General features: G+C 38.9%; 1 protein-coding gene across 2 annotated transcripts in view; it reads right to left on the bottom strand.

The window, feature by feature from the left end:
- The window catches only part of FSTL5 (follistatin like 5), a 1,009,581-nt gene that overhangs the window by 185,264 nt on the left and 797,353 nt on the right, over positions 1–26,964 (bottom strand). For both annotated transcript variants that reach the window (XM_063920448.1, XM_063920449.1), the window contains exons 9-10: positions 20,643–20,804; positions 3,567–3,701 (exon numbers count right to left, since the gene is read on the bottom strand). In XM_063920448.1, the coding sequence (XP_063776518.1) occupies positions 3,567–3,701; positions 20,643–20,804 (297 nt within the window). The remainder of the gene's footprint in view (positions 1–3,566; positions 3,702–20,642; positions 20,805–26,964) is intronic.

Raw genomic sequence — 26,964 nt, 5'->3', positions numbered from 1 at the left:
AGTAATGTTTAAATTATTCAATATATGACAAATCAATGTGGTAAAGTCTGAATTTTGGATGCACATAAAGGGTGATGCTAAGAGAGGACGTGTCTCCATAACCAGAGCATCAAAACAATAATGATAATTATTCAGTATAAACTCCGCAGTCAGATGATTTTTATAGATTAGAGAAAAAAGAGAAGAAAGTATGAGAGATGGGTCTCTCAGATAAGACATGGAATTTTACTTCTGCTTTCCAACCTGTCGGGGTTACTGCACCTAGTATTCTCAAGGGGTCTGCCACCAAGGTACCAACCAAGCCTGTCACTGATTAGCTTGCAAGATCGAATGAGATTGGGCATTTCCAGTGAAATATGGAAGTAATCTGCTGAATGAGAGAGTATTTTGTTCCACTAAAGAGTGTACTTCTGCTTTCCAGAACATTGTGCATGTATAACTCTGTTATTTATGTATTGCAGGATGAGAGGGCACAGAGATATAAGGTAAAAGACAAGAAAAAAAGTTATTTTAGAAAGGAAAAAAAGAAAGAAGGAAAAAGGGAGAAAAGAGGGGAAAGGAGAGGGGAAAAGAATCATTTGGTGGCGACAAACTGGAAAATGCAGTTTTTAATTTAAACCATTGCATAAAAGGAAGAAGGGAGTCTCTTTCTTTTCTTTCTTTGAATATGATTCATGTTTAACTGACTTTTAACTGACTCAGGGTGCACCACTGACTAAAGAATTTACAGTGCATTTTTTACATAACTATCGGTCAGTGGACATACAGTACACTCATGAGTCCTCGCCACATAATAACCCCAATGCGAAACTAAACACCCCCTCTCTGTTATAGTAACTCAGTTTTCTGAACACACAATTGCTAAAATTGTCATCATACGGCAAAATGTATTACCTTTCTAAAGTGTTTTCTGATGTTATTTTATATGCACTTACTGTATATAGTTACTATGTTTTCCAATGTTTTTAATTGTCATTTGAGTTATCACTTTCACTCTCATTTAGCACAATATGATGCAATCAATTTACTAATTATGTCAAGATATAAGAAAAGTAACAGCACACAGTTATAGAAACACTAAATACACTGAAATTTTAAGATGTGAACCATGTAGGGATAATACTATACTATTTTCTATCCAATCATCATGCCTCAATCTCCAGCTTTGTAGAAAGACCTATATATACAATTTGAATTGATCCGTACAGTCAAAGAATGTTGTGAACCATTAAAGGGAAACAAACCATTAAAGGAAAATAATAGCTATAGATCATTGTCTCTTTGTCCTAGTAATTTATCATTGAACTACAGTAGCTGTCTTTAATACTTCACCTAGTAATAACAATATCGTAAAACTGATAAATATGTATTTTCATCCAGAAAGGGTGTTCACAGTATGTCATCAACGTAATTGTGCACAAGTGTTCATATATTATATATTCCACAACATATAGAAAAATATATACAATAAAATAGTGTGTTTTGTGTATACAAAGATAATAGGAAATATATAAAAATGTAAGAATCTGACCGGGGTGGGTGATATTAAGCTCACCTGGTGAAGGGGAGGATTCAACCTCTAATTATTTAGTTTGACACTTTCTTCCATCTGATTATTTAGCCATGGGAGGGTGTTTGAAGAAAACCATGAAGACACAAAAGTGCAATACTGTATTGAACCTTAAAGTCACAGATTTCACAGCATGTTTTCAAATAAAAATCAAGTTCCAGTTATAGTTACTGTAGAGTGCCCAGACCCTTGCAAACACATTCATTTTACCTTATTATAAGGTTCAAAATAGTATTCCACATTTTGTTGTTGTTGTTGTTTATTATTAGTTAAAAAAAATAATTTTATTAAAAAACACATCTAAATTGTAATTTAATTGGTAGGTCCTCCTATGAAAGATGAAGTTTAGGTGAGTGTACATTTCATATTATGAAGATTGAACTGTACTAGTTATACACTCTGAATAACTTAGAAAAAAAATACCCAAATAATAATTTAAAGGTGAATCCTCACCATCACCAAGTCTGCATGAGTCCACCCACTTCCCTTTTCTTTCTGTGAACACAACTTTTCTGGGTCAGTTTGGAAAACACAGATTCATTAATTTGTATCCAATCATTTGGTGTTACACATCGTATTCTGAGTTTTCATTTTTTTTGAGGTTCTGAAGTGCTGGATTGTTTGAACATTTGATACATTTTAGAGCTTTGTTAAATATTCCCTTTTATACAAGCAACAAGGACTATGCATTGTAACTATTCTGATCAACAAAAATGACACTAGGTAGTGCTAGAGTTTTGTCATAGGGGTCATTCAGACCTGATCGAGTGCTAGGTTTTTTCGCTGCACTGCGATCAAGTCAGAACCACGCATGCGTATGCACCGCAATGCGCAGGCGTGTCGTACAAGTACAAAGCGGATCGTTGCCCAGCGATGGATTGTATGAAGAATCCGTTCGCACAGCCAATCGCAAGGAAATTGACAGGAAGAAGGTGTTTGTGGGTGTCAACTGACCATTTTCTGGGAGTGTTTGGAAAAATGCAGGCGTGTCCAAGCGTTTGCAGGGTGGGTGTCTGACGTCAATTCCGGCCCCGGACAGGCTGAAGTGATCGCAGCGGCTTAGTAAGTTCTGGGCTACTCAGAAACTGCACAAAATGTTTTTGTACCGGCCGGCTGCACATGCAATCGCACACTTGCAAAGCAAAAATACACTCCTCTATTGGCGGTGACTATCTGCTCGCAGCAGTGCAAAAAACCCCTAGCGAGCGATCAGGTCTGAATGACCCCCATAGTCTACTAATATTCTACTAAGAGAAGTGCCTCTGATCAGTTACACTTAATGTACTCAGCAGTCTTTTCATAACTATATTAACACTGAAGTTATTTCATGTGTTTAATTCAGCTTAGTAAAGCTCAGCCTTGCTCTTTAAGGCCTTATATCCATTGTCATTTGTTTTAGGTTACCAAGTACAAATACCACTGAATACCCATATCAAATGCAAATTCAGTTGATATGTTGTAATTGAAATTGGGTTTCGCTTAAGTTCTAGAGACCCTTGGAGCCTGCCTAACGATCCCTAATATGTTAATTTAATGTAAAAGCAGATGAATGGAATAGACAGTATTCTGAGACCTCAAGAACTGTTGTAGTGCTCCTTGGAGTGAGTATTATGGCAAGTGTGTTTGAAGCCATTGGGAAGATATTGCCATTTTAAGACCTTGTGTGCTATATACAGTAAACATTAAAAACAGAAATATTTTTTCCCTGAAGGGCAGGCTTACAGATTTGTAATCAAAGTAAAATAGATAATACATTTAAAAGATACAATGGGGGCGTATGAAATAGGGTCAGAGTTTGATGGAGGTGCGGTATGCCGGCGGATCTTGGAGGTTTTTTTTAAAGCGGCAATCATTTACAAGGCATGGTTTGCACTGTAAATGATTTGCTGCTTTAAAAAAACCTCTGAGATTGGCCAGCATCCCGCACCCTTTCGACAAACTCTGACCCTATTAAATATGCCCCATGGGCTTATATTTTGCAACATTCTGTACATACGTGTCTTTCTGGCTGAATCTTCTACAAAGAGAGAAGAGATGTCCTCATCCACTCCAGCTGCATTCTTTGCAATGCAAGTGTATGCACCAGTGTCTTCATATCGCACGTTACTAATGTGGACCTCACTGCCATTTGCTAGAAAAAATATAAAAATGAACAGTAAATTAGTAAATTATTCTATTTGTGTGCAAGTAGCAAGGTTTTGGACTAACGATATAAACCCAAGAGTTCTTCTGTCCCAAAAGGACTAGAATAGATAAGACAAATGCTCATCGTGTAATGCGGTCTTCCACAAAAAATAAATATACAGTGGAGCAAAAAAGTATTTGGATAGCCACCGATTGTGCAAGTTGACCCACTTAAAAGGATGGGATCAGTACAAAATCCCGCTGGACGGGATCCCGGCGGTCGAACTACCGACACCGGAATCCCGACCAGCAGAATCCTGACAGGGGTGGCGAGCGGAACGCAGCCCCTTGCAGGCTAGCTGCGCTCGCCACACTGCAGGCACGGTGCCTCGTCATGCTTCGCATACTATTTTATTCTCCCTCTATGGGTGTCGTGGACACCCACGGAGGGAGAATATGTCGGGATTGTGCCGGTCGGGATTCCGGTGTCGGTATTTCGACCGCCGGGATTCCGTCCGGCGGGATCTTGACCGCATCCCAAAAGGATGAGAGAGGTCTGTAATTTACATCATAGGTACACTTCAACTGTGAGAGACAGATTCTGAAAAAAAACTAGGAAATCACATTGTATGATTTTTAAACAATTTATGTGTATCTTCTTGAGGAAAATAAATATTTGGACAATCAAAAAGTTTATCTCAATACTTTCTAATATAACCTCGGTTAGCAATTACAGAGGTCAAATGTTTCCTGTAGTTCTTGACCAGGTTGGCACACACTGTAGCAGGTATTTTGGCCCACTCTTCCATGCAGATCTTCTCTAAATCTGTCATGTTTTGGGGCTGTCGCCGGGCAACACGGACTTTCAACTCCCTCTACAGATTTTCTATTTGGTTGAGATCTGGAGACTGGCTAGGCCACTCTAGGACCTTGAAATGCTTCTTACAGAGCCACTCCTTAGTTGCCCGGGCGGTGTGTTTGGGGTCATTGTCATGCTGGAAGACTCAGCCATGTTCCATCTTCAATGCTCTTACTGAGGGAAGGAGGATTTTGCCCAAAATCTCATGATACATGGCCCCATTCATCCTCTCCTTAATACGGATCAGTCATCCTGTTCCCTTTGCAGAAAAGCAGCCCCAAAGCATGATGTTTCCACCCCCATGCTTCACAGTGGGTATGGTGTTCTTGGGATGCCATTCATCATTCTTCTCCCTCCAAATACGGCGAGTGGAGTTTATACCAAAAAGTTTGATTTTGCTCTCATCTGACCACATTACATTCTCCCAATCCTCCTCTGGATCATCCAGATGGTCACTGGCAAACTTTAGACGGGACTGGACATGTGCTGGCTTAAGCAGGGGGACCTTTCGGGCGCTGCAGGATTTCAATCCATGACGACGTAGTGTGTTACTAATGGTAACCTTTGTGACTGTGATCCCAGCTCTCTTGAGGTCATTGACCAGGTCCCCCCATGTAGTTCTGGGCTGATTCCTCACCGTTCTCAAGATCATTGATACCCCACGAGGTGAGATCTTGCATGGAGCCCCAGGTCGCGGGAGATTGTCAGTGATCTTGTATTTCTTCCATTTTTAATAATTGTGCCAACAGTTGATCTCTTCTTACCAAGCTGCTTGCCTATTGTCGAGTAGCTCATCCCAGTCTTGTGCAGCTCTACAATTTTGTCCCTGGTGTCCTTAGACAGCTCTTTGGTCTTGGCCATGGTGGAGAGGTAGCAGTCTGACTGTTTGAGGGTGTGGACAGGAGTCTTTTATACAGATAACCAGTTCAAACAGGTGCCATTATTACAGGTAACGAGTGGAGGATAGAAGAGCTTCTTAAAGAAGATGTAACAGGTCTGTGAGAGCCAGAAATCTTGCTGCTTGGTAGGTGTCCAAATATTTATTTTCCACAAGAATATACAAGTAAATTGTTTAAAAATCATACAATGTGATTTCCTGTTTATTTTTTTCAGATTCTGTCTCTCACAGTTGAAGTGTACCTATGATGGAAATTACAGACCTCTCTCATCTTTTTAAGTGGGTCAACTTGCACAATCGGTGGCTGTCTACATACTTTTTTGCCCCACTGAGTGTGTGTGTATGTATATATATATATATATATATATATACACACACACACACACACTTAGGTGCTCACTGACTAGTGATGGTAATTAGATGTGTAAAGCCTCAGCTGTGATCATTAATAGTGGTGTGTGACCAGCCTATTCAGTGTTTTGCATGATTTCCTGATTCATTTATGATTTATGGTGCCACAGTACATAAGGGAATAAAACAATACAAAGTACAGTGCAACACAGTTAGAGTACTGATTTTTAATTGAATGAAATACAGAATCTGATCATAAGGTGCTCACCTTCAATAGCTGGGTTCCCAACACCATTTCAATTCATAGCTGATGTTTTAAATGTCTTATTACCATCACCAGTAGGTGAGCATATACTGTACTGTACGTATAGTTTTATTAATTATTGACATTTTGCAGAAAGCAATATTACACTACTAGCGTTTATTCTTTTGCATTTAGGACATCTCTACCTTGATTATAAGTATGTTGTACTCAAGATCTGTAAAAACATTATTAACCTTAATTCTTCTAAGCATGTTGTAAATAGTTATCTCAGTAATCTGATGGTTTGCATATACAGCATACTGACTTTAGAATTTAGCCAGGTGCCACAACATCATTATTATTATTATTATTATTATTATTATTATTATTATTATCGGAACTTGCACCAGCCCATGCTAGGTGTAAAAGATCCATCAGAAACAGGCTTCCTTTCTGGGTACATATGATTTCATGGAGACTCAGATACATGTCCAGAACATTTCCACAAGTTAGGGCAGTTACGTGAGCTTGCATTGTTGCTGGACAGGGCCTAATTCAGACCTGATCACAGCAGCGAAAGTGTTCTCTAAAGGGCAAAACCATGGGCCTAATTCAGATCTGATCGCAGCAGCAAATTTGTTAGCAACTGGGCAAAACCAGGCGGGTCATTCTGACCCGTTCGCTCGCTGCTGTTTATCGCAGTCGAGCGAACGGGTCTCTACTGCGCATGCGCCTCTGCCTGATTGACAGACAGAGGCGGTCGCTGGGTGGGAGGGAGCGAAATGACAGTTTGACCACCGTTTTGTAGGCGCGTTCCGGTCAACGCAGATGTGGTCAGACTGAACAGGGGGCAGGCCACAGTGGCTGCGTGACATCAAATGCAGCCGCTGTGGGCCAGGGAGCGAGGAGTAGTTCCCGGCCAGCATGCTAAAGCTGCGCTGGTCGGGAGCTACTCCTGAAGTGCAAAGGCATCGCCGCTGTGCGATGCCTTTGCACCTCTGCAGGGGGGGGGGGGCGGCACTGACATGCAGGGTGGACTATCCCTGTGCAGGGCATCCCCCTGCATGTCAGGGAAGATGATCGTAGCTGTGCTAAATTTAGCACAGCTACAATCAACTCGGAATGATACTGCATGTGGGGCAGGTGTAAATTGTGCAGAGAGAGTTAGATTTGGGTGGGGTGTGTTCAATCTAAATTGCAGCGTAAAAATAAAGCAGCCAGTATTTACCCTGCACAGAAATAAAATAACCCACCTAAATCTAACTCTCTCTGCAAATGTTATATCTGCCCCCCCCCCCCTGCAGTGCACATGGTTTTGCCCAACTGCTAACAAATTTGCTGCTGCGATCAACTCTGAATTACCCCCATGGGCCTAATTATGATCTGATTGTAGATGTGCTAAATTTAGCACATCAACGATCATTTACTCTGACATGCAGGGGGATGCTCAGCACAGGGCTTGTCCGCCCCACATGCCAGGCCCACCCCCACTCCCCACCCCCGCACAGGTGCAATAGCATTGCACGGCGGAGATGCTTTTGCACCTGGAGACTAGCTCCCTGCAGCACAGCTCCTGCATCCGGGGTCGTAGCGACAGCATGTGATGTCTGGGCGTGCCAGCGTTGTCTGGACCATGCCCCGCCAATGGCATTCTAAGGCCCCCTCCTGCCCCACAACCGCCTCTGCCTGTCAATCAGGCAGTGGTGATCGGAGCCCTGAGATGCTATTAGTCTGAATCCCTATATGTGGAGAGCATTTGCGCAGCGGGAACACATGAGCAGTGTTCCCGCTGCGCAAATGCTCTCCACATATAGGGATTCAGACTGAGATCGCTGCCGCTGCAGCGAACCAGTCTGAATTAGGCCCCATGTCGATTGCAGATGGGGCAAATATAACATGTGCAGAGAGAGTTAGATTTGGGTGGGGTATGTTCAAACTGAAATCTAAATTGCAGCGTAAAAATAAAGCATTTACTCTGCACAGAAACAAAATAACCCACCCAAATCTAACTCTCTCTGCACATGCTACATCTGCACCCCCTGCAGTGCACATGGTTTTGCCCATTAGAGAACAATTTTGCTGCGATCAGGTCTGAATTAGGCCCACAGTTTCCTCCTGCCCAATTTAGACAGGATGGTCTATTTGCATGTACACTTGAACTGTATGCAAAAACTTTACATTTGCATCTGTGCACAGAGATCCGTCCAACTCAGAAATAATTGATTTTTTATTATTTATTTGATTCATCCTGACAGTCAGTGTTCGCAAACACCCTCCAAAAGTGCTGCCTTTGCCCTGTTGCTAAAAATATTTTTTTTAACTACAGTATAATTGTTCCATTTAAGTCTGCCTTAGCAAATAGAGTTTTGAATATTGAAATAACATGCTTCTTAAATTTGTAATTATTACCACATATAATTAGAATTGCACAATCTAAATACTGTATATTAGCTTTCTCTAACTAGACAAATACATCTTAAAATGCAGTAGCAAGGATGATATATGTATCTACAGTATTATGAGAGCACTTCCCAAAAATGTACTCAGACCATGTTTTGAAATAACTATGGCAAGAAATACTATAGATAACATATTTTTTCGTTTCACTGTCTCCTCAATATCTGGTATATGACAGGTCATGAGTTTCATTTACTGGAAAGATTAATACATTTTGGGGTATGCAACAGTGTGAAAGAGAGAAGCAGCTGAGCAAGAAAAGAAATGAGTACAAACTGCATTACTTTTGAGCATTTTGTAATTACCTGTCAATCAATGTTTAAGAAATGTTTTAAATAAAATAGAAGTTGCTGCAATATGAATGAAATAATACAATAGTGACAAATATGATTACACCACTTTGAAGGGAAGTACATGTTTAATATGTGAAGCTGTCCACTCCCATAGAGCTAACCCCAGCATTGGTCCACTTACTGTACACCTTTATCCATACTATTTCTCTACACATAAAAGACACATTTTGGACCATATATTAATCAGAAGCAAAACCTCTATTGCCCAATTTTGGAAGAATCACTATAGTCCTTATCTTTGCAAAATTGTGTCATTGAGTGCGCATTTGAGATGAAGACTTCTGCCTTGCCATACTCTACATTTGCATCTTATTATGGATTAAGTGGTTCTCCCGGCATGTGACTGGGGGTAATGGAACCAACCATTACTGGCCCAGTGGTACCTTAGCCTTACTGAGGCACCAGACACCTTGTCTCCCCATCTCACATTTGTCTTCTCTGACATCGCTATGTTGCTATTCTGTTATGTAATTACTTTTTTAACTGTGATATGCAAGATTTTTTTTACCATGATACCCCCCACTTTTTTCTCCCCCTCCATTTTCTGTATTTCCATGCTCAACCCCTTCACCCCAGTATTTTTTTTTCTTGAACAAAAATGATTGATGAATAATGATAAATATGTAAATAATTTAGTGTATATTTTTAATTATTTGACTGTTGACCTAGTAGAATCTACACTGATGGATACCCTGCCTTTTGGCTACCATCCCATTACATTATTTTGCTGCTGGCTTACTGTGTAACATGCTCAGCTGAGCCCATACGACTCACAATAAGGAAATGAGTGGGTCATTGACCACACCTCTCTATGCTTTAAAAAGCCCATCACTAAGGCAGAAATCTGAGCTGCAAACCTTAGGGAAGATTAACTTTTCATTTAATCATAAATGAGAGAACTATTCCTTAAAATAAGTTTTGGTGGAGTTCTAAAACCAATTCCAACTTTTAAAGTTTTGGTGGAATTCTCCGTTACCATATGACTGTACATTACTGTATTTTTACATACTGTATGTTGTGCAAATATCTTAAACTTGAAAGGGAAAAAAACATGACTGTCATACTGCGTGTATTACAAATATAGTACACACACACAAATATTCTATTAGATTTAAATATGGTAACTTGACCACAGAATTATCTGTAGAAAATGCTGAAAGGAGCTGTGATTGCCTACTGTTTTAACAAGATAACATGGCAGTAGAGTCTGATACGGTACTTCAATTCTTTTATCTAGTTAGTAAATATATGTGTCAAATTGTACTATACAGGTTGAGTATCCCATATCCAAATATTCCGAAATACGGAATATTCCGAAATACAGACTTTTTTGAGTAAGAGTGAGATAGTGAAATCTTTGTTTTTTGTTTAATACACAAAGTTATTAAAAATATTGTATTAAATGACCTTCAGGCTGTGTGTAGAAGGTGTATATGAAACATAAATTAATTGTGTGAATGTAGACACACTTTGTTTAATGCACGAAGTTATAAAAAATATTGGCTAAAATTACCTTCAGGCTGTGTGTATAAGGAGTATATGCAACATAAATGCATTCTGTGCTTAAACTTAGGTCCCATCATCATGATATCTCATTATGGTATGCAATTATTCCAAAATATGGAAAAATCCGATATCCAAAATACCTCTGGTGCCAAAGCATTTTGAATAAGGGATACTCAACCTGTATTACAAAATGGTTACATCTAGATCTTAAATACAGGAGCAATACATATATTCCAGACAAATGAATTCTTGTTGAGAATAACACTATTTAGGCCAATACAGCATTAGCCCCATCTACTCAGTCTAGCATATATGTGTGTGAATGTGGTGCGTGTGAGTGGTGTAGGGGTACCGTATGGGCCATGCATCATACAGGGAGTTATGCACTGTCTCAAATTAACCTGCCCCTATTTCTTATTATTGTTTATTAACAGTTTCTTACATTGTGCAGCAAATTCCGTTGCGCTTTACAATTGGAAACAACAATTCTAAAACTTAGAAGGAAGGATGTCCAGCGCTCGTATATAAGAGTATCTTAAATTGTCCTCAGGCTGCAACCTCTTTTTTGAAGTACCTCTAACTTCAATCTAGATATGGGAAATTGCAGAGTCAGGTGCGCCAGATGGACAATTTTGGCTGAAAAAATGGGGATATGATTATAATAACACTCAGGCTAGTTGATTTTAAATAACAATTATGTTTTTTATTTAAACTAAAAATTACATCTGTATATACACAAACTGAGATCTTGCACAGTTGTGTCTGGATTGTTGTTAGTAGGTAGGGGAAGGGGATTGTGATATTGGGGGATGAGGACACTTCAGGTTGGTGGCGTCCCACCTCTGTAGTGTCTATGGTTTGTTTGAAATGTTCAGAGCCTATGGTCAGTGCTGGTATGTAAGTCCGTCTGGTAGAGAATGAAAAAACAAAACAAAAAGCAAAAACAAAAGATAGGGGTACCCCCGGAGGGTCGGTGCGGCAAGGGATCTTATTGGTGGCTAATCATTAGGTAGTGAGGGCTCTGGACATACCGTCCGCCCCTGTGCTCTGACAGTTCACTGTGTCGCTTTTCTAAGCGCACAGTGACTGTCTATGCGAATGGGGAAGCGGTCACCGTCTTGGAGAGGAGAGAAGACAACTGCTTCTAGCCCTGATGGGCTGTCTGCTGTGCCTTCTCCTCTCCTACAGAGTCCCTTACCTTATCTTCGTAGCCCCGTCTTGTATCCTCTTGCCGTCGGCCTGCTCCGTTCTCCTGCAGCGTCGCCGTTCTCCTCTCACTTCCGGGTTTGTTCAGGTCACGTGTTCAGGTCACGTGACCGCGGCGTTCTCCTTCTGTGGGGCGGCTGTTCTTCTTCGTCTGTCCTTGTTCCTCTCTCTCTTTAGGCTCTGTTAAAGTTGAAGTAAATAGCTGAAGTATTCTGCAAACAGTCTGGTGGTGTGTTTCCAACGCGTATCGGCCCGTTGCGGCCGCAACGGGCCGATACGCGTTGGAAACACACCACCAGACTGTTTGCAGAATACTTCAGCTATTTACTTCAACTTTAACAGAGCCTAAAGAGAGAGAGGAACAAGGACAGACGAAGAAGAACAGCCGCCCCACAGAAGGAGAACGCCGCGGTCACGTGACCTGAACACGTGACCTGAACAAACCCGGAAGTGAGAGGAGAACGGCGACGCTGCAGGAGAACGGAGCAGGCCGACGGCAAGAGGATACAAGACGGGGCTACGAAGATAAGGTAAGGGACTCTGTAGGAGAGGAGAAGGCACAGCAGACAGCCCATCAGGGCTAGAAGCAGTTGTCTTCTCTCCTCTCCAAGACGGTGACCGCTTCCCCATTCGCATAGACAGTCACTGTGCGCTTAGAAAAGCGACACAGTGAACTGTCAGAGCACAGGGGCGGACGGTATGTCCAGAGCCCTCACTACCTAATGATTAGCCACCAATAAGATCCCTTGCCGCACCGACCCTCCGGGGGTACCCCTATCTTTTGTTTTTGCTTTTTGTTTTGTTTTTTCATTCTCTACCAGACGGACTTACATACCAGCACTGACCATAGGCTCTGAACATTTCAAACAAACCATAGACACTACAGAGGTGGGACGCCACCAACCTGAAGTGTCCTCATCCCCCAATATCACAATCCCCTTCCCCTACCTACTAACAACAATCCAGACACAACTGTGCAAGATCTCAGTTTGTGTATATACAGATGTAATTTTTAGTTTAAATAAAAAACATAATTGTTATTTAAAATCAACTAGCCTGAGTGTTATTATAATCATATCCCCATTTTTTCAGCCAAAATTGTCCATCTGGCGCACCTGACTCTGCAATTTCCCAACAATTCTAAAACAAAACTGGCCAGTAACAAACAGTCATAGAGGTAGGAAGACCCTGCTTGCAATTCATGAAATGCAGATATTCATACAGTGCAATACTTACAAATACAACAGAAAATGAGGAGGTGATGGTGTAATGAAGACAAGCATTTAAAGCTAGATTTTATATTTATTTTTATTATACTTCACTGTATGAAACAATAAGTTTTGAAATGAACAAAATGTTACAAAATCATACAAAGAACAGTTTATTCATTTGTATCTTTAGACCAAAGACTATTGTGTATGACAAAAGAATACTGTAATTGTTATATCCCACCACTAAATTCTATATAACAGTGCTCATAGGCACAGAATGGAATACATTCATTAAAACTGAGAGCTGGACAGATAAAGTGCATTTGGAGGAGTCAGTATGAGAATCAATAATTTAAAGAAAGGCTTTTCAAAGAAATATATTTTCTACTGGATATTATAAATTGAAAGAGATGTTTGAAGAATATCTGTCTAAGAAATTCCATAAGAAGGAGGAGATGAGTTGAAAGAATTTAGGACATGAAACAGTTATAAAGGAAAAAAGTAGAAAGAGGAGACCTCCGTGTGTGACAATGAGAAGAGAGTGGGGTTAGTTACTTGGCATTATGTGAATGGAGTTATACTTTGGTATATTATTTAATAAATGAAAAGTAGGGAGGTAGGGAGTTGTAGTCAGATATAAGAAGTATACGTCAGCCCTTTAATAGATTACAGGAGAACTTCTGGTCTGTCCCAAAAGGTACATACTACTTTGGCTTGGTGTAAACTGATGATGTGTGAAGGTCCATTTACAATTAAGTAAGTACTGCAACCATCAAACAGAAACTACTTTTCCACATGAACACTTGTTACTGTAGCTAACAGTGAAATGCAGTGAGGTCAATGGTTGGGGAGGCACTGGCTAGTGTCAGAGCCAGATTTACACACACAAACACACACACACACACATATATGAGTTGGTGGTGAGTTCTGACTATGAAAATGATAAAAATAATACAAAGTTGATATGAATAATTCAAATGTTATTTATAAAATGTAAAATATTTTATGTGTATTAGTCTAATCATTTTTATAGCCAAAACTCTGGATTGTCCTGCAGTGCCCTGACTGCATGTCACTAGTAGGTAGCATGTAGAAAAAGAATACACTGCACGATCTTGAAAAGTAAAAATAATATATCAGTAATATTATTAAATTGTAACCTATAATACAGAAGGGGGGTGCCACAAATATAGACCTGTGCAGTTACAAAGAGAAGAAGGAAGAGTCCCTAGCTGTTGCACATATATAGTGGAGATGCAGTAATAAAAGTCTATCTAATGAAACATAGGGAAAAGGAGTTGAAGATAACTACTGCACTAGTGTGTATCTTGTTAATCTGTTTTATATGCCCCATATATCAATCACATTAAATCTAATCAGGTTTGGGGGGTGGTGCCACCAACAGTATTGTTGCCAATATATATTCAGACCATTTGAAAGAGAAAAGGATTGGCCTTACAGTGCGCCACTGTAAGACCAATCCTTTTCTCTTCGAATCGTTTAAAATTATAACTACAATACTAGTACAACTGTGTAATTAATATCTGATAACACAAAATTATAGGTGCATATTCTGATAACAGCATCCATCTATGGTACAATATAAAGATATTAAAGCACACACGGTATAAACACCGGCAGACAAGTTTTTTTTAAACACAATCTTTCTTTTCATCTTTAATTTTTTTGTTTTATTTTGATTCTTCTCATATGCTGCATGTTATAATATTAATACTTTTTTTTAAAACAAGTATTTAACAATGCACAATTATTTTATTGGATATAAACAATAAAAGTTACGTTTTAATTACACCAGATATGTATGTGCACTGGTTACAGACTTCTTTCATGTTTTTGTAACTGGTACACTTGAAGATTCTGTAGGTCATACTTGCCTACCATCCCGGAATGGGTGGGAGGCTCCCGAAAATCAGGTGGCACTCTCGCCCTCCGGAAAGGCAGGCAAGGTGCATACCTGTACAGCCCTCTGCTCCTCCCTTGGCCACCCACAACAGAGTTCAAGTGGGCAGCCCAAGGGGACCTTATGACGCAATTCATGGTGAATCACGTAATTGTAGCCCCGCTCCCTGCTACACTGTGCCTGTTTTATCTGCACTGTAAAAAAGGGGGTGGGACCACGATGACGCAATCGTGCATCGATGCCCCAAGAGAGCCCACCTGCATGCCGACCACGCCCCTATGAGCCGACCAGCCTGCCCCCTCCCGAAGTAGATGGCAGCCAAGTCGGTAAGTATGCTGAAGGTAAGTTTTATCACAGTTGCTGAATAGTTTATAATTTCCAACACAGCTAATTAAATACACAATTTTCCCCAAGATATCCTCAATTTCTCATATACGTCTAGCATTCTATATATACACTTTTCTCATACTACTAAACAAATACCTGCTTATAAATGTGACATCCATCAATGCATTTAATTAAAAAGTTTGATCCATAAACATGCTAAAACAGTTGTTCTGTGAAGTATAAATGCAGATTAATCAATATATGAAATTAATCTTTTTAAGACCGCACAGTCCAATCAATGCACAAAAGGGATAAGAGTGACTTATGCTGCCTAGGATTTAATGAATAAGTTTAAATCCTTATTGCACAAAGTATTATAAAGGTGCTGAAAAGTTGTTCTTCTTAACCACTGGTGAGTATCCTAAAGCCTAATCATGGCCCTCATTCCGAGTTGTTCGCTCGGTATTTTTCATCGCATCGCAGTGAAAATCCGCTTAGTACGCATGCGCAATGTTCGCACTGCGACTGCGCCAAGTAACTTTACTATGAAGATAGTATTTTTACTCACGGCTTTTTCTTCGCTCCGGCGATCGTAATGTGATTGACAGGAAATGGGTGTTACTGGGCGGAAACACGGCGTTTCAGGGGCGTGTGGCTGAAAACGCTACCGTTTCCGGAAAAAACGCAGGAGTGGCCGGAGAAACGGTGGGAGTGCCTGGGCGAATGCTGGGTGTGTTTGTGACGTCAACCAGGAACGATAAGCACTGAAATGATCGCACAGGCAGAGTAAGTCTGGAGCTACTCTGAAACTGCTAAGTAGTTAGTAAACGCAATATTGCGCATACATCGGTCGCAATTTTATGAAGCTAAGATTCACTCCCAGTAGGCGGCGGCTTAGCGTGTGTAACTCTGCTAAATTCGCCTTGCGACCGATCAACTCGGAATGAGGGCCCATGTTTTAATTTTTCCCTGAAACTACACAGTATTCCTTGCTTTTGTCCTCTTTTCCTATATTTATGCAAAGCCTTGATAAAGTCATATATGCCCATCATTTAGTCATGGTATATGGTGCAGATTATCTAAAATACAGTATTTAATAGCCGGTTTCTAAACAGCTATATTAATATAATATGAAAATAAATCAATTTGCATGAAACTTTAGTGACCATCTATCATAGATCCAAAGCCCCAAAAATAAATAATTGAGATGGAAATTTGCACACGTTCCAACTGAAGTGCTGGAACCACTGCAATAGGATCCATCACTCTCTTTATATGAGCTCCTAGCAGAGGTTCTGTATCAAACAGTCACTGATGGGGTATATATATAAAAGTTAGAGAAGGCAGGTGTTGTCATAGATGTGCTGCACATATAAAACAAAACTTTTATTGAGTTATTTAATACACACCACTGATTGTAAATGGAAAAATTGCACCAAAATAAAACAAGAAATAGAAGGTTAGCAAGTGTGTAATACAATGCATTTACTAGGTTCACCGCAGCATTTTATTACACACTGCCTAACCTTTATAATTTATATACCTTCTATTTATTATATCTACTGTATATATCTGTTGATGATTGAGACTAAGAAGCAGATTATACTGTATATAGGAGATAAGGACATCTCTGCAAAGGTAATCTTGTGTAGTCACAACACAATCGGTTGGTGGGTATAAATATTCATTTTAAGTATATTTGAGAACAGAATTTATTAGTGTTTCACTGTGACTGGAATCTTAAAGATGATAAAATTCAATTTTGTGTAGTTGTTATCTAAGAATTCTGTCTGACAATAACCCAATTTAATATGGGTAGACAGATACTGTATGTAGTAATATATATTTCCTAGGGTTAAGCTACTGTAATAGATAGTTGCCTGCATCCTACATCTGGCTGGTTGATAAATAGCCTCTGTAGGTAAAAATCACACAAAAGATAATAAAATGCCCTAGTATAAATGATTTAGATGTTAAGTATTAAATTCCATACCAATAATCAAAGTATGTAATTTCCACAAAAGAATGTATTAATATGTCTTGATTAGGAGTCCTTTAAAGAGTCCAATAAGTTATTAGCCCTTCGCTGTTAATTGGGGAAGGTGTAGGACTTTTGGTTATAAAGTGAATTAGTGAATTTAAAAGGGTAGACTAGATGGGCCAATAGGTTCTTATCAATATCTCTGCTTCTATGTTTCTAAGTGGCAATAATTTAGATCAAAGATCTTGTGGTTTGCACTGATAAAAACATTAGCAACTCCTGTTCACAAAGACTAGCTGGCAGAGGAAATAATAAGCACCTCTTTTCCATTTATAATTTTAGTAGAATATGTCATATCTAATTTCCTTTGTGAACAAATGAAGACAATGTGGCATGAAAAATAAATTAGCCACCTACGGTCTTCTATTAATTGGAGTAACACAAATAGATATCCAATGATTAGTATAGTAAGTATATGCCAGAAATAGAACATTATACATGGAACTTTAATTTCCATAAAAGGATCTAAAAAGAAAAAGAAGAGACACCTATAGTAGAATACGTATTCATTTATGACATTCAGCAAGGTTGACAATATGCATTGCATAGGAAGAATTTTGTATATTGTATGTAATAGAATGTAGGACTATTGATATCATGCAATCGCTTATTAATCAAGTAACAATATCAGATGCATTTGTTCACCTCCATGTTCAGACCTAAACACTACAGTATAATACTGTAGGTAGGTGGGTTAGTCACAAAGGCCCAGATTTATCAAGCCACAAGTTAGATGAAAATTTGAACATACACAATAATACTTAGATCCCGAAAATAAATTTTTGAGAATGTGCAAATTTTCATCTAACTTGTGGCTGATTTAATTTTTTTATATTTCCATCTAGTTTTATTGTGGAGATTTTAATAGGACTTTGTTGGACTCAATATCATTACACTGAACCTTGATGTGTTTGGAACAGAAACTGGATATTTTTAATATGATATGTTAGGAGTCATTGCAAAGGTACCTTCAGAAAGTACTGTGCATTATGCTTAAGTTATAAATATGTTCCACATTTGCGGAACGCAGAAGCCCTCAGTTACTTCCAGGACTTTGGAATGCATGTAGCTCCTAATAGAAGAGACCACTATTTCACCAGAGGCAATATTGTGATACACCTCTTTTGGTTAATGCAGACTGAACGCACAGGCTCATTCGGCATGGCACTTCCGCTTCTGGTTCGACGTGACAGGATATTTTTAAGTTTTTCTACCCGTTCTGGCCATACTAATAATATCCCCATATGGGTTATCTCTTTGAATACCCAGCTTTCCAAAGATAACTTCAAAATGTAAAAGTGATTAAAAATGGGACATTTTACTGTGAATGACAAAACTTCCTGTATTTTGATCATTCAGGGTATAAACAGCAGCCCTGGGACTCCACTCTGCAGGCCTTGATAAAGATCTATTTGAGATCGAAACACATTGGCAACAGAGGTGTGCCTACTTCTTTTTTGTAAACATACTCTCCACCACAGGGAGCTTGGACCATTGGGACCCCTGGTACAGACCTCCATTCATCAGGTTATATTGCATCTTCCCATAGCCCTCTCCCTTGGTGAGGTTTTGTAGAGTCCCCATTTTGTATACATGTTTTTAATCAAATTGTTTTCAAGGAAAACTTTTTTTGTACATATTTTGTCTGGATATACTGAATTTTCCTTTTTACGTTGCATTGTGCAATAAATGTGTTTTTTCATACTCTGGTGAATCATGAGATGTTGAAAGATACCCTGATGTGTCTGATCTTACCATCATAATTAAGAGTTGGGGTATGCCTATTAAATTCTTTAATGTGATAAAGATACCTTGTTGCATTCATTCTCACTAGTATAATTGTGAGTTGGAGTATGCAAGTCCAATCTCTTGTGTGATAAAAAATACCTTCACAGGCTTTCTCTCACCTTACATATTGGGAATTGTGGTACAATATATTCAAAGAATACTGTATAAAGAAACCTTTGTATGCATGTCATTGTATTTGGTTCTGCGAGCATGGTATGCTATTTGTCATACTGTCAATAATAAAGGTGGAAGGCTCTAAGAGCTTTCTCAATACTCATCTTGGAGAAAACGAGGGTGCAAACCAACCTCAATAACCTCGACATACTACACCCTTGTCTATTTTGTTCTAGTTTTGCATAAAACCTGTTATATGAGAGGAACTAATTTGGGAATCTTGAAAGTGGACTCAAGGATAAGTGGCCATCCTTTGAAAAATTAAAACCTAAAATGAAAGGTTTCATTTCCTACTCATTCATTTATTCTAGTGCTGTGAGTGGTATACAGTATTCCCATCTTCTATTCATTCCATGTATTTTGAAAATGTGGTGAAACATTTTTAGGGATTATACTAATACAGCAGCTGGTTGCGCCCGAGGGAGTTTTACTCTTCTTTGTATAAAATGATGCATGGCCTACATCACATAACTTATCCAGAAAAACAAAAATATTTACCGACGGACACAATACCGACGGTCATAATCCTGACAGCCATTGGCCTAAAGTCAAAATACTGACACATTCCAAATACCAACATTAATGTCGACATCTTCAAAATGCCGATGTAGATAGAATACGAACATTTGAAATGCCAACATGTCAAAATACTGACATGAGTTTTCTGCTTTTTTGTGTGTCAATGTCGACATAGGTCGACCTGGACACCATCTAAGTGTACTGCGTCCCCTCGCATGGCATGCTGAGCTCGCCATGCTTCGATACAGTTCCTCGCTGTGCTCGGCACACTATTATATTCCCCCTCCAGGTCCACTGGGATGGTAAAGTATGAACAAGTCTGTTTTTGTGCATACATTCCTTAAAAATGCATGTCAGCATTTTTACATGATGGCATTTCAAATGTCGGTGTTCTGACTATATCGGCATAATGAATGTTGGTATTTTGACCGTGTCAGTATTTTGACTGTCGGCCTATGGCTGCGATTTGTTACAATAGGCCAGTATGTGCTTAGCAATACTGTACCCAAAGAACCAGAGTGACCTTGGTTGTCAGTCCTCTAGACCTTAACAGGAAGATAAGGTATTGTTTTACTATGTTCCATCCCCAAGTTCCACCAAGTAGGGTGATGTTTGTGATCCAGTACTAAAGTATAAAGAGTAGTATGTTTTAGCTGGCATCAACATTAGCTGACATCAACTTTTACAGCTGGTTAAAAGCAACAATATTTTGCAGCCCAGTAAGAGGCAACATCAAAGGGTATTTCTTCCTAACCAGCTATCACATCTCAGTTTAAGCTTGCTGTAATTTCAGCATCAACAGTTGACTGTTGTTGATTAATACACTAGTATCTGCAATGTGCAATGAAAAAGCTTAAACTTGAAACTATTTTTCTGCATTTGTTATTTACAGTAAAGGGAAGTACAATAGTGATTTATTGTTAACTGGGCTAATGTGCTGTTTTCATTTTAATGTATAGTCCTCTTTTAGCAAAAAATTACCTTGCCATCTGGAGAATTAAAAAAATAAACTGCTGTAGGAATCAGAACACAATGTAGAACATCCGTTTATCTTATTCAAATTATTCAGCTCACTGACAGGTTATTAGCTTACCTTGTAATGTTAGCTGCTTGGATAATTTTGTTGTAATATCTATTCCATTCTTAAGCCAGCTGAGTTGGGGCTGAGGGATTCCATCAGCATGGCATCTTAAACTGGCAGTCACACCTGGCTCTCTGGCCTGGCTTTCTGGATAGACTCGAATGACAGGTGGAACTGTAAGAGAAACAAAAAAGAAATATAAATCACAAAAAAATCACTATAATGCAGGAAAGCATGACACTTACAAGTTTGGCATGTGAAAGGAGTAGTGATAAACAAAAATTAAATGGATACAGACTGTATACACCATTTAGGTTTAACTGAGCATTCCATTATAACCACCTATTTGCCAATACAGGTTGAGTATCCCATATCCAAATATTCCGAAAAACTGAATATTCCGAAATACGGACTTTTTTGACTGAGAGTGAGATAGTGAAAACTTTGTTTTTTGATGGCTCAATGTACACAAACTTTATTTAATATACAAAGTTATTAAAGATATTGTATTAAATGACCTTCACGCTGTGTGTAAAAGGTGTTTATGTAACATAAATGCATTCTGTGCTTAGATTTAGGTCCCATCACCATGATATCTCATTATGGTATGCAATTATTCCAAAATACGGAAAAATCCGATATCCAAAATACCTCTGGTCCCAAGAATTTTGGATAAGGGATACTCAACCTGTAGTAATACTGCTTACAGAAGTATACTGGGAAAACAAAATATTGGGACATTTAGCAATCTAAAACTAAAATCTGACCGAAGAGTTGTCCATATGACTTGGCATGAGTACATATTTTCTGATGGACTGTAAGCCTTTAGTTTAATTAAATATGTTATTCATTTGTGATACTGTATATATGTAAGTGAAAAATATTAGCAGGTTCACAGGAGCGCTATACAGTCCCTTTAACATGTGCTGCAGTGTGCTGTTAGCTTGTGCTGCTTTGACAATTTAATACAGGTTGAGTATCCCATATCCATATATTCCGAAATACGGAATATTCCGAAATACGGAATTTTTTGAGTGAGAGTGAGATAGTGAAACTTTGTTTTCTGATGGCTCAATGTACACAAACTTTGTTTAATACACAGAGTTATTAAAAATATTGTATTAAATGACCTTCAGGCTGTGTGTGTAAGGTGTATATGAAACATAAATGAATTGTGTGTATGTACACACACTTTGTTTAATGCACAAAGTTATTAAAAAATAATGGCTAAAATGACCTTCAGGCTGTGTGTATAAGGTGTATATGTAACATAAATGCATTCTGTGCTTAGATTTAGGTCCCATCACCATGATATCTCAGTATGGTATGCAATTATTCCAAAATACGGAAAAATCCGATATCCAAAATACCTCTGGTCCCAAGCATTTTGGATAAGGGAGACTCAACCTGTATGGTCAACAAACTTTATCACTGAATATCACTGTGACTTTTAATCACTATTTTATTAAATGTAGGGATTGACCTAATACTCCTATATGTTTACATGTACAGCACCAGATTTTCTGAGTATCTTAATACAAAAACTAAATCACTGTATGTAAATTCACAGTCTTGCATTTTCATGTGAGAAGGTGCACATAAAGACATGCATTTGTAACTGGTGAAGGTAACTGGCATGATGTTCAGCACTGCAAAACTGATGATGCATAGTAACCACTGAACTGCTGTAATCAACAATATATATATATATATATATATATATATATATATATACAAGGAGTTCCTGCACTCTCACAATAATAAAGTCAGCTGCTGGGGTGCCTATCAAGGTCCAGTCACAAAGGAGACCGGGCCCATAGTACAATACAGGAAATCCCACTTTCGTGGGAAAAGATAGCACTCTCCAGACTAAGTATCCAATAAAGTCAAAAGTAAATTTAATGCAAAAGGTAGTCTCACAGTTCATATGAAGTATCAAACGATCTCCAGCAATGTCCAACGTTTCGGTCCCTGACGGGGCCTTTTTCAAGGAATAAATACAGTCAACAATGGCAGCAGTTCAACTTCAATTCAGCCTTGCAGGGAAACTGGAGACACAGATGGTGCCTCACCGGCCCCTGCTAAATACCATAATAATTGGCGCTAGCCACGCCCCCAGAATGGCCGCTTGGATTACTTATTCCTGTATAGCCCTAATATTACATGACCACTGTTCTGATACAGGATCATGCACTATGTATTTATAACATGTTCACCTTGTTAATGAAATTTTCCCATGGCATGTTTTGATCCACTGTTATACCTTTTATTGATTATCACACTTTATTTGCACCTTGTATTTGCACCTAACTGCATATAGTATGTATCCCCCCGAGTGACCCCACCGGCCTTTGCTATACCATTACTTACCAACTATACTATAGTTATGACTTTACGTTGCTGCACCTGCATGATAGGCAGCATTGACCTGAAACTAACATTGACACTGCAGCCCCATTTCCCCACAGATTACTGGCATGCACTATTAATACAATATATTACGTTACTAGCAGTGTGAGCTAATACTTATTGTTTCTGGCTACTGTTGCTCGGCACATCGCGTCACCGGAAGTGACGCGATGCGTTCCACATGCGGTCCAGGGACGGACGCTGACCGCTTCCGGGTTTCGGAGCTGCTGCTATGGTGATATTGCGCCACCGGAAGTGACGCGATACACCCCGTGCGCGGCTCTATCCCTGACAATGACCACAATGATGTTACACTGCTACCATCGCCAGCTGGACGCAGCCCACCTCCAGGGGGAGGTGATTAGCATGCGGTCCAGCTGTGCGTTCCACACAGCCGGCGGCCATTCTGGGGGCGTGGCTAGCGCCAATTATTATGGTATTTAGCAGGGGCCGGTGAGGCACCATCTGTGTCTCCAGTTTCCCTGCAAGGCTGAATTGAAGTTGAACTGCTGCCATTGTTGACTGTATTTATTCCTTGAGAAAGGCCCCGTCAGGGACCGAAACATTGGACATTGCTGGAGATCGTTTGATACTTCATATGAACTGTGAGACTACCTTTTGCATTAAATTTACTTTTGACTTTATTGGATATTTAGTCTGGAGAGTGCTATCTTTTCCCACGAAAGTGGGATTTCCTGTATTATATATAGATAGATAGATAGATAGATAGATAGATAGATAGATAGATAGATAGATAGATAGATAGATAGATAGATAGATAGATAAACTTTTGGTATAATTGAAAATAAGAGATTTGTAGAGAGAGAAAAAATGTACACAAAGTATTAAAATAATTAGAAAAGGGTATAAAATGTGCTCTTGACAGAAATACTATAAGGTCTATAGAATATACAGGTCTGATAAAACAATGGAAATAAATAAAAAAGGCAGTACTGAAACTTCAGGAGAAGATTTTTCATAAGATGTCACTTTTCAATTTGTAGCTGAAGAGATGAGGCATCTAACCACTGCATTTCACTGTCCCTGTAGATTCTATTTGTACTGGACATCCTAAGTAATGTCTTTGAACTGTGAGGGAACTACTTGAAGACTAGTCAAAATCTAGAGCATCCCAACAACAATGTCAGCCATTGTACCAACCCATATGAGTGACAGATGGTATATATGGAGGTAGTTTGGATTGGCATATTTCTATATTATTTCTTACATTTATATACCAGTGGTCTTTATTACTGTACTCTTTAAAACAACTGTAAAGGATGACTAAATCCAACAACTGCCATTTTCATCTAGATAGCTCTATTACAGGGTGAAAACCTATTTTTGTTGTGAAAGTAAAAATATGAAAACATTTTTATATATTTCTTTCAAAATTGTAAATATACAGGTATATTTTTAATGAAAGTTGTCCTGCTGCACTAGCGCCAGCATATAAGGGTGTGTGGAGGAAGAGAACAATTAGGGAGTAAAAAGAGGGAGAACTGTGACAGAACAAAATGATAAAGAAGGAAAAAGAGCATGAGAAAAAGTTATAGGGTGAAGGAGAAAGCACATGAGGGGAATAATGCTGTTTCATTGGGAGTGATGGACTGTTGAAGAGAGTACAGGATGGAGAAATGTGTTCTGCCATCAGCAATTAGATGTGCTGATATAGATTGCAGTGGAAGTAGACATGCAGATCAAGTGCAACAGAAAAAGAAGGAATTGGATAGCTCAAAATCCTGGAACCTGTAGCACAGCTCCAGCACTGTAAGGAGGCACAGAAAAACTAACAACCCGGGCAAAGCAATACGCAACACAGTGACAGGTCCATAATATGTACAGTATATCAAATATATTACTGTATCTAGTGAAGGCTTGCTCCAGCTTATCATTATGTAACTTACATAGTATACAGGTATATCTAGGCAGATGGAAATTATGTAAAGAGATTAAATTGTGTAAAAAATGATCAGTAGAATAACTTAGAACCAGACCCATGCTGTAAAAGCTAATAAAGGACCTTATTCAGTATGGGATCGCATACTGACCATTTTCTGACTAGTGTGCATGTGCAGTGCCTGATCTGCGTGTGCACATCAGTGATATAGCGTTGCATTGATATTTATACCTCTGACAAGCAGGGGTGTTTATGGGGCGATCGGGAGTGGCAACTCAGCATTGCGGGGTTGTCAAATCGGCGTTGTGCGAGTATGGTGCCAAAAATGGGGGAGGATTCAAGGAGGCCACGTGACTTCACACACCGCTGCTGCGATTAGGAAAATGGCGGCGGCACAAATGCCTTCCATTATTTAGCGATGTGATCGCAACTGAATGTCGATCGCATCACTGGCCACCATTAGCGTGCTGGGTGGCCTCACCCTGTGCTGGGCAGCCCCCAGCATGCAACTCTAGCCAGTTGAATTTTTTTTTGTTGAAGCTGAATAAGGTCCAAAATCCTAGAATGCATTAAAATTATATTTAAAACAATTAATTTGAAACATACGTTACAGTTACTTAAACTCTACAGTACAGTATTCTGCAGCTTTCTATAAGAAAGATAACCACATGTTTGACTGTTTGATTAAAAACATTTGATAGGATTACAAAATGTATGTAGTTGTTAGTATGGTACCAATTCATGTTTGCAAGCAGTCGCTGATGTTCACACAATGGAACAATTATCTGTAGACTGCGCATGTGCCACAATTGCTTTGCTCATGCGCCAAGGTGCCTTTGTGATTGCGCTCACAGTGAGGATTTTATTGAAGAATAAATGACAGGAAGTGACCAGCTGATGGAGTAAATGGGTAGTATAGGCTGTGACTGTGTATACAGTTGCGAATGAGTTTGCAATCACTCTGGTGGTGTCTCTTTTCATTTCAGGGAGGAAGCTTCACTTGCTGATATTAGTAATTCCATAGCCTAGAAAATCGCACTTGCTAAAGCATGTCCACAGGGGCGTTTTAACGTTTCTATTGCAATTACTTAGCCAAACCACCAAATAAACAAATTTGTGCTCTTTGGCTAACAACATGTGTTTGCCAAAATTTAAATGGCTACTTTATTTATCTAATCTTGTAATGGTACAATGGTACTAAATGACCAGCTTAGATTTAGGGTTGGCCAGTAAAAGATTACCTATTTAATATATAGAAAAAATGTTCTGAACAGATTATGAAAAAAAAGAAAAATATATAAAAAAAATACGAATTGCAGTGTCTCTCTTCAGAGTCATGCTGATCTCGAGAAATGCACTCATAATGTGGTTTCACATTGACATGCTACATACTTCTTTGCTATTGAGCAGTGTCTGTACACTTTGCCCTTTTGTTCTGTATTCCACTTTGTTAACTATATTTCGTGTATCAGAAAACATGTGCTATATTTAGTACTTGACACTAAAAAGGCTTTTAGTTTGTACATATGACCCTTTTCAATCAGTGTTTTAGTAAAATTACATTTTGAGTGCATGCATGATAAACAACTAACTTCCACAAAAACTTTGGAAGAGATGCGGTTTCAGTATATTTCTATACACAATTATTGTTTATTTTATTAGAAAAATATGCCTGAAAAACATATTGAAAATTACAACTTATACTTATGCAGTATTACAGTGTGTGGCTCAAAAAAACTGACAAGTGCATGTGTTATGTGATGTGAGCACAGTATCCATTCTAGGAGATATAACGAACTGTGCAAAAATATGGAAAATATGGAAATATGGAAAATATGCTGCAAAGAAAGAATGCTTTCAAAAGTGTAAATAGTTTATTTTTATCAACAAAATGCAAAATGAATGAACAAAAGAGAAATCTAAATCAAATCAATATTTGGTGTGACCACCCTTTGCCTTCAAAGCAGCATCAATTCTTCTAGGCACACTCGCACGCAGTTTTTGAAGGAACTCGGCAGGGAGGTT

This window comes from Pseudophryne corroboree, chromosome 1, assembly GCF_028390025.1.
Source record: "Pseudophryne corroboree isolate aPseCor3 chromosome 1, aPseCor3.hap2, whole genome shotgun sequence".
NCBI lineage: Eukaryota > Metazoa > Chordata > Amphibia > Anura > Myobatrachidae > Pseudophryne > Pseudophryne corroboree.
The sequence above is the reverse complement of the archived record's forward strand: the minus strand, read 5'-3'. Positions and strand labels throughout refer to the sequence as shown.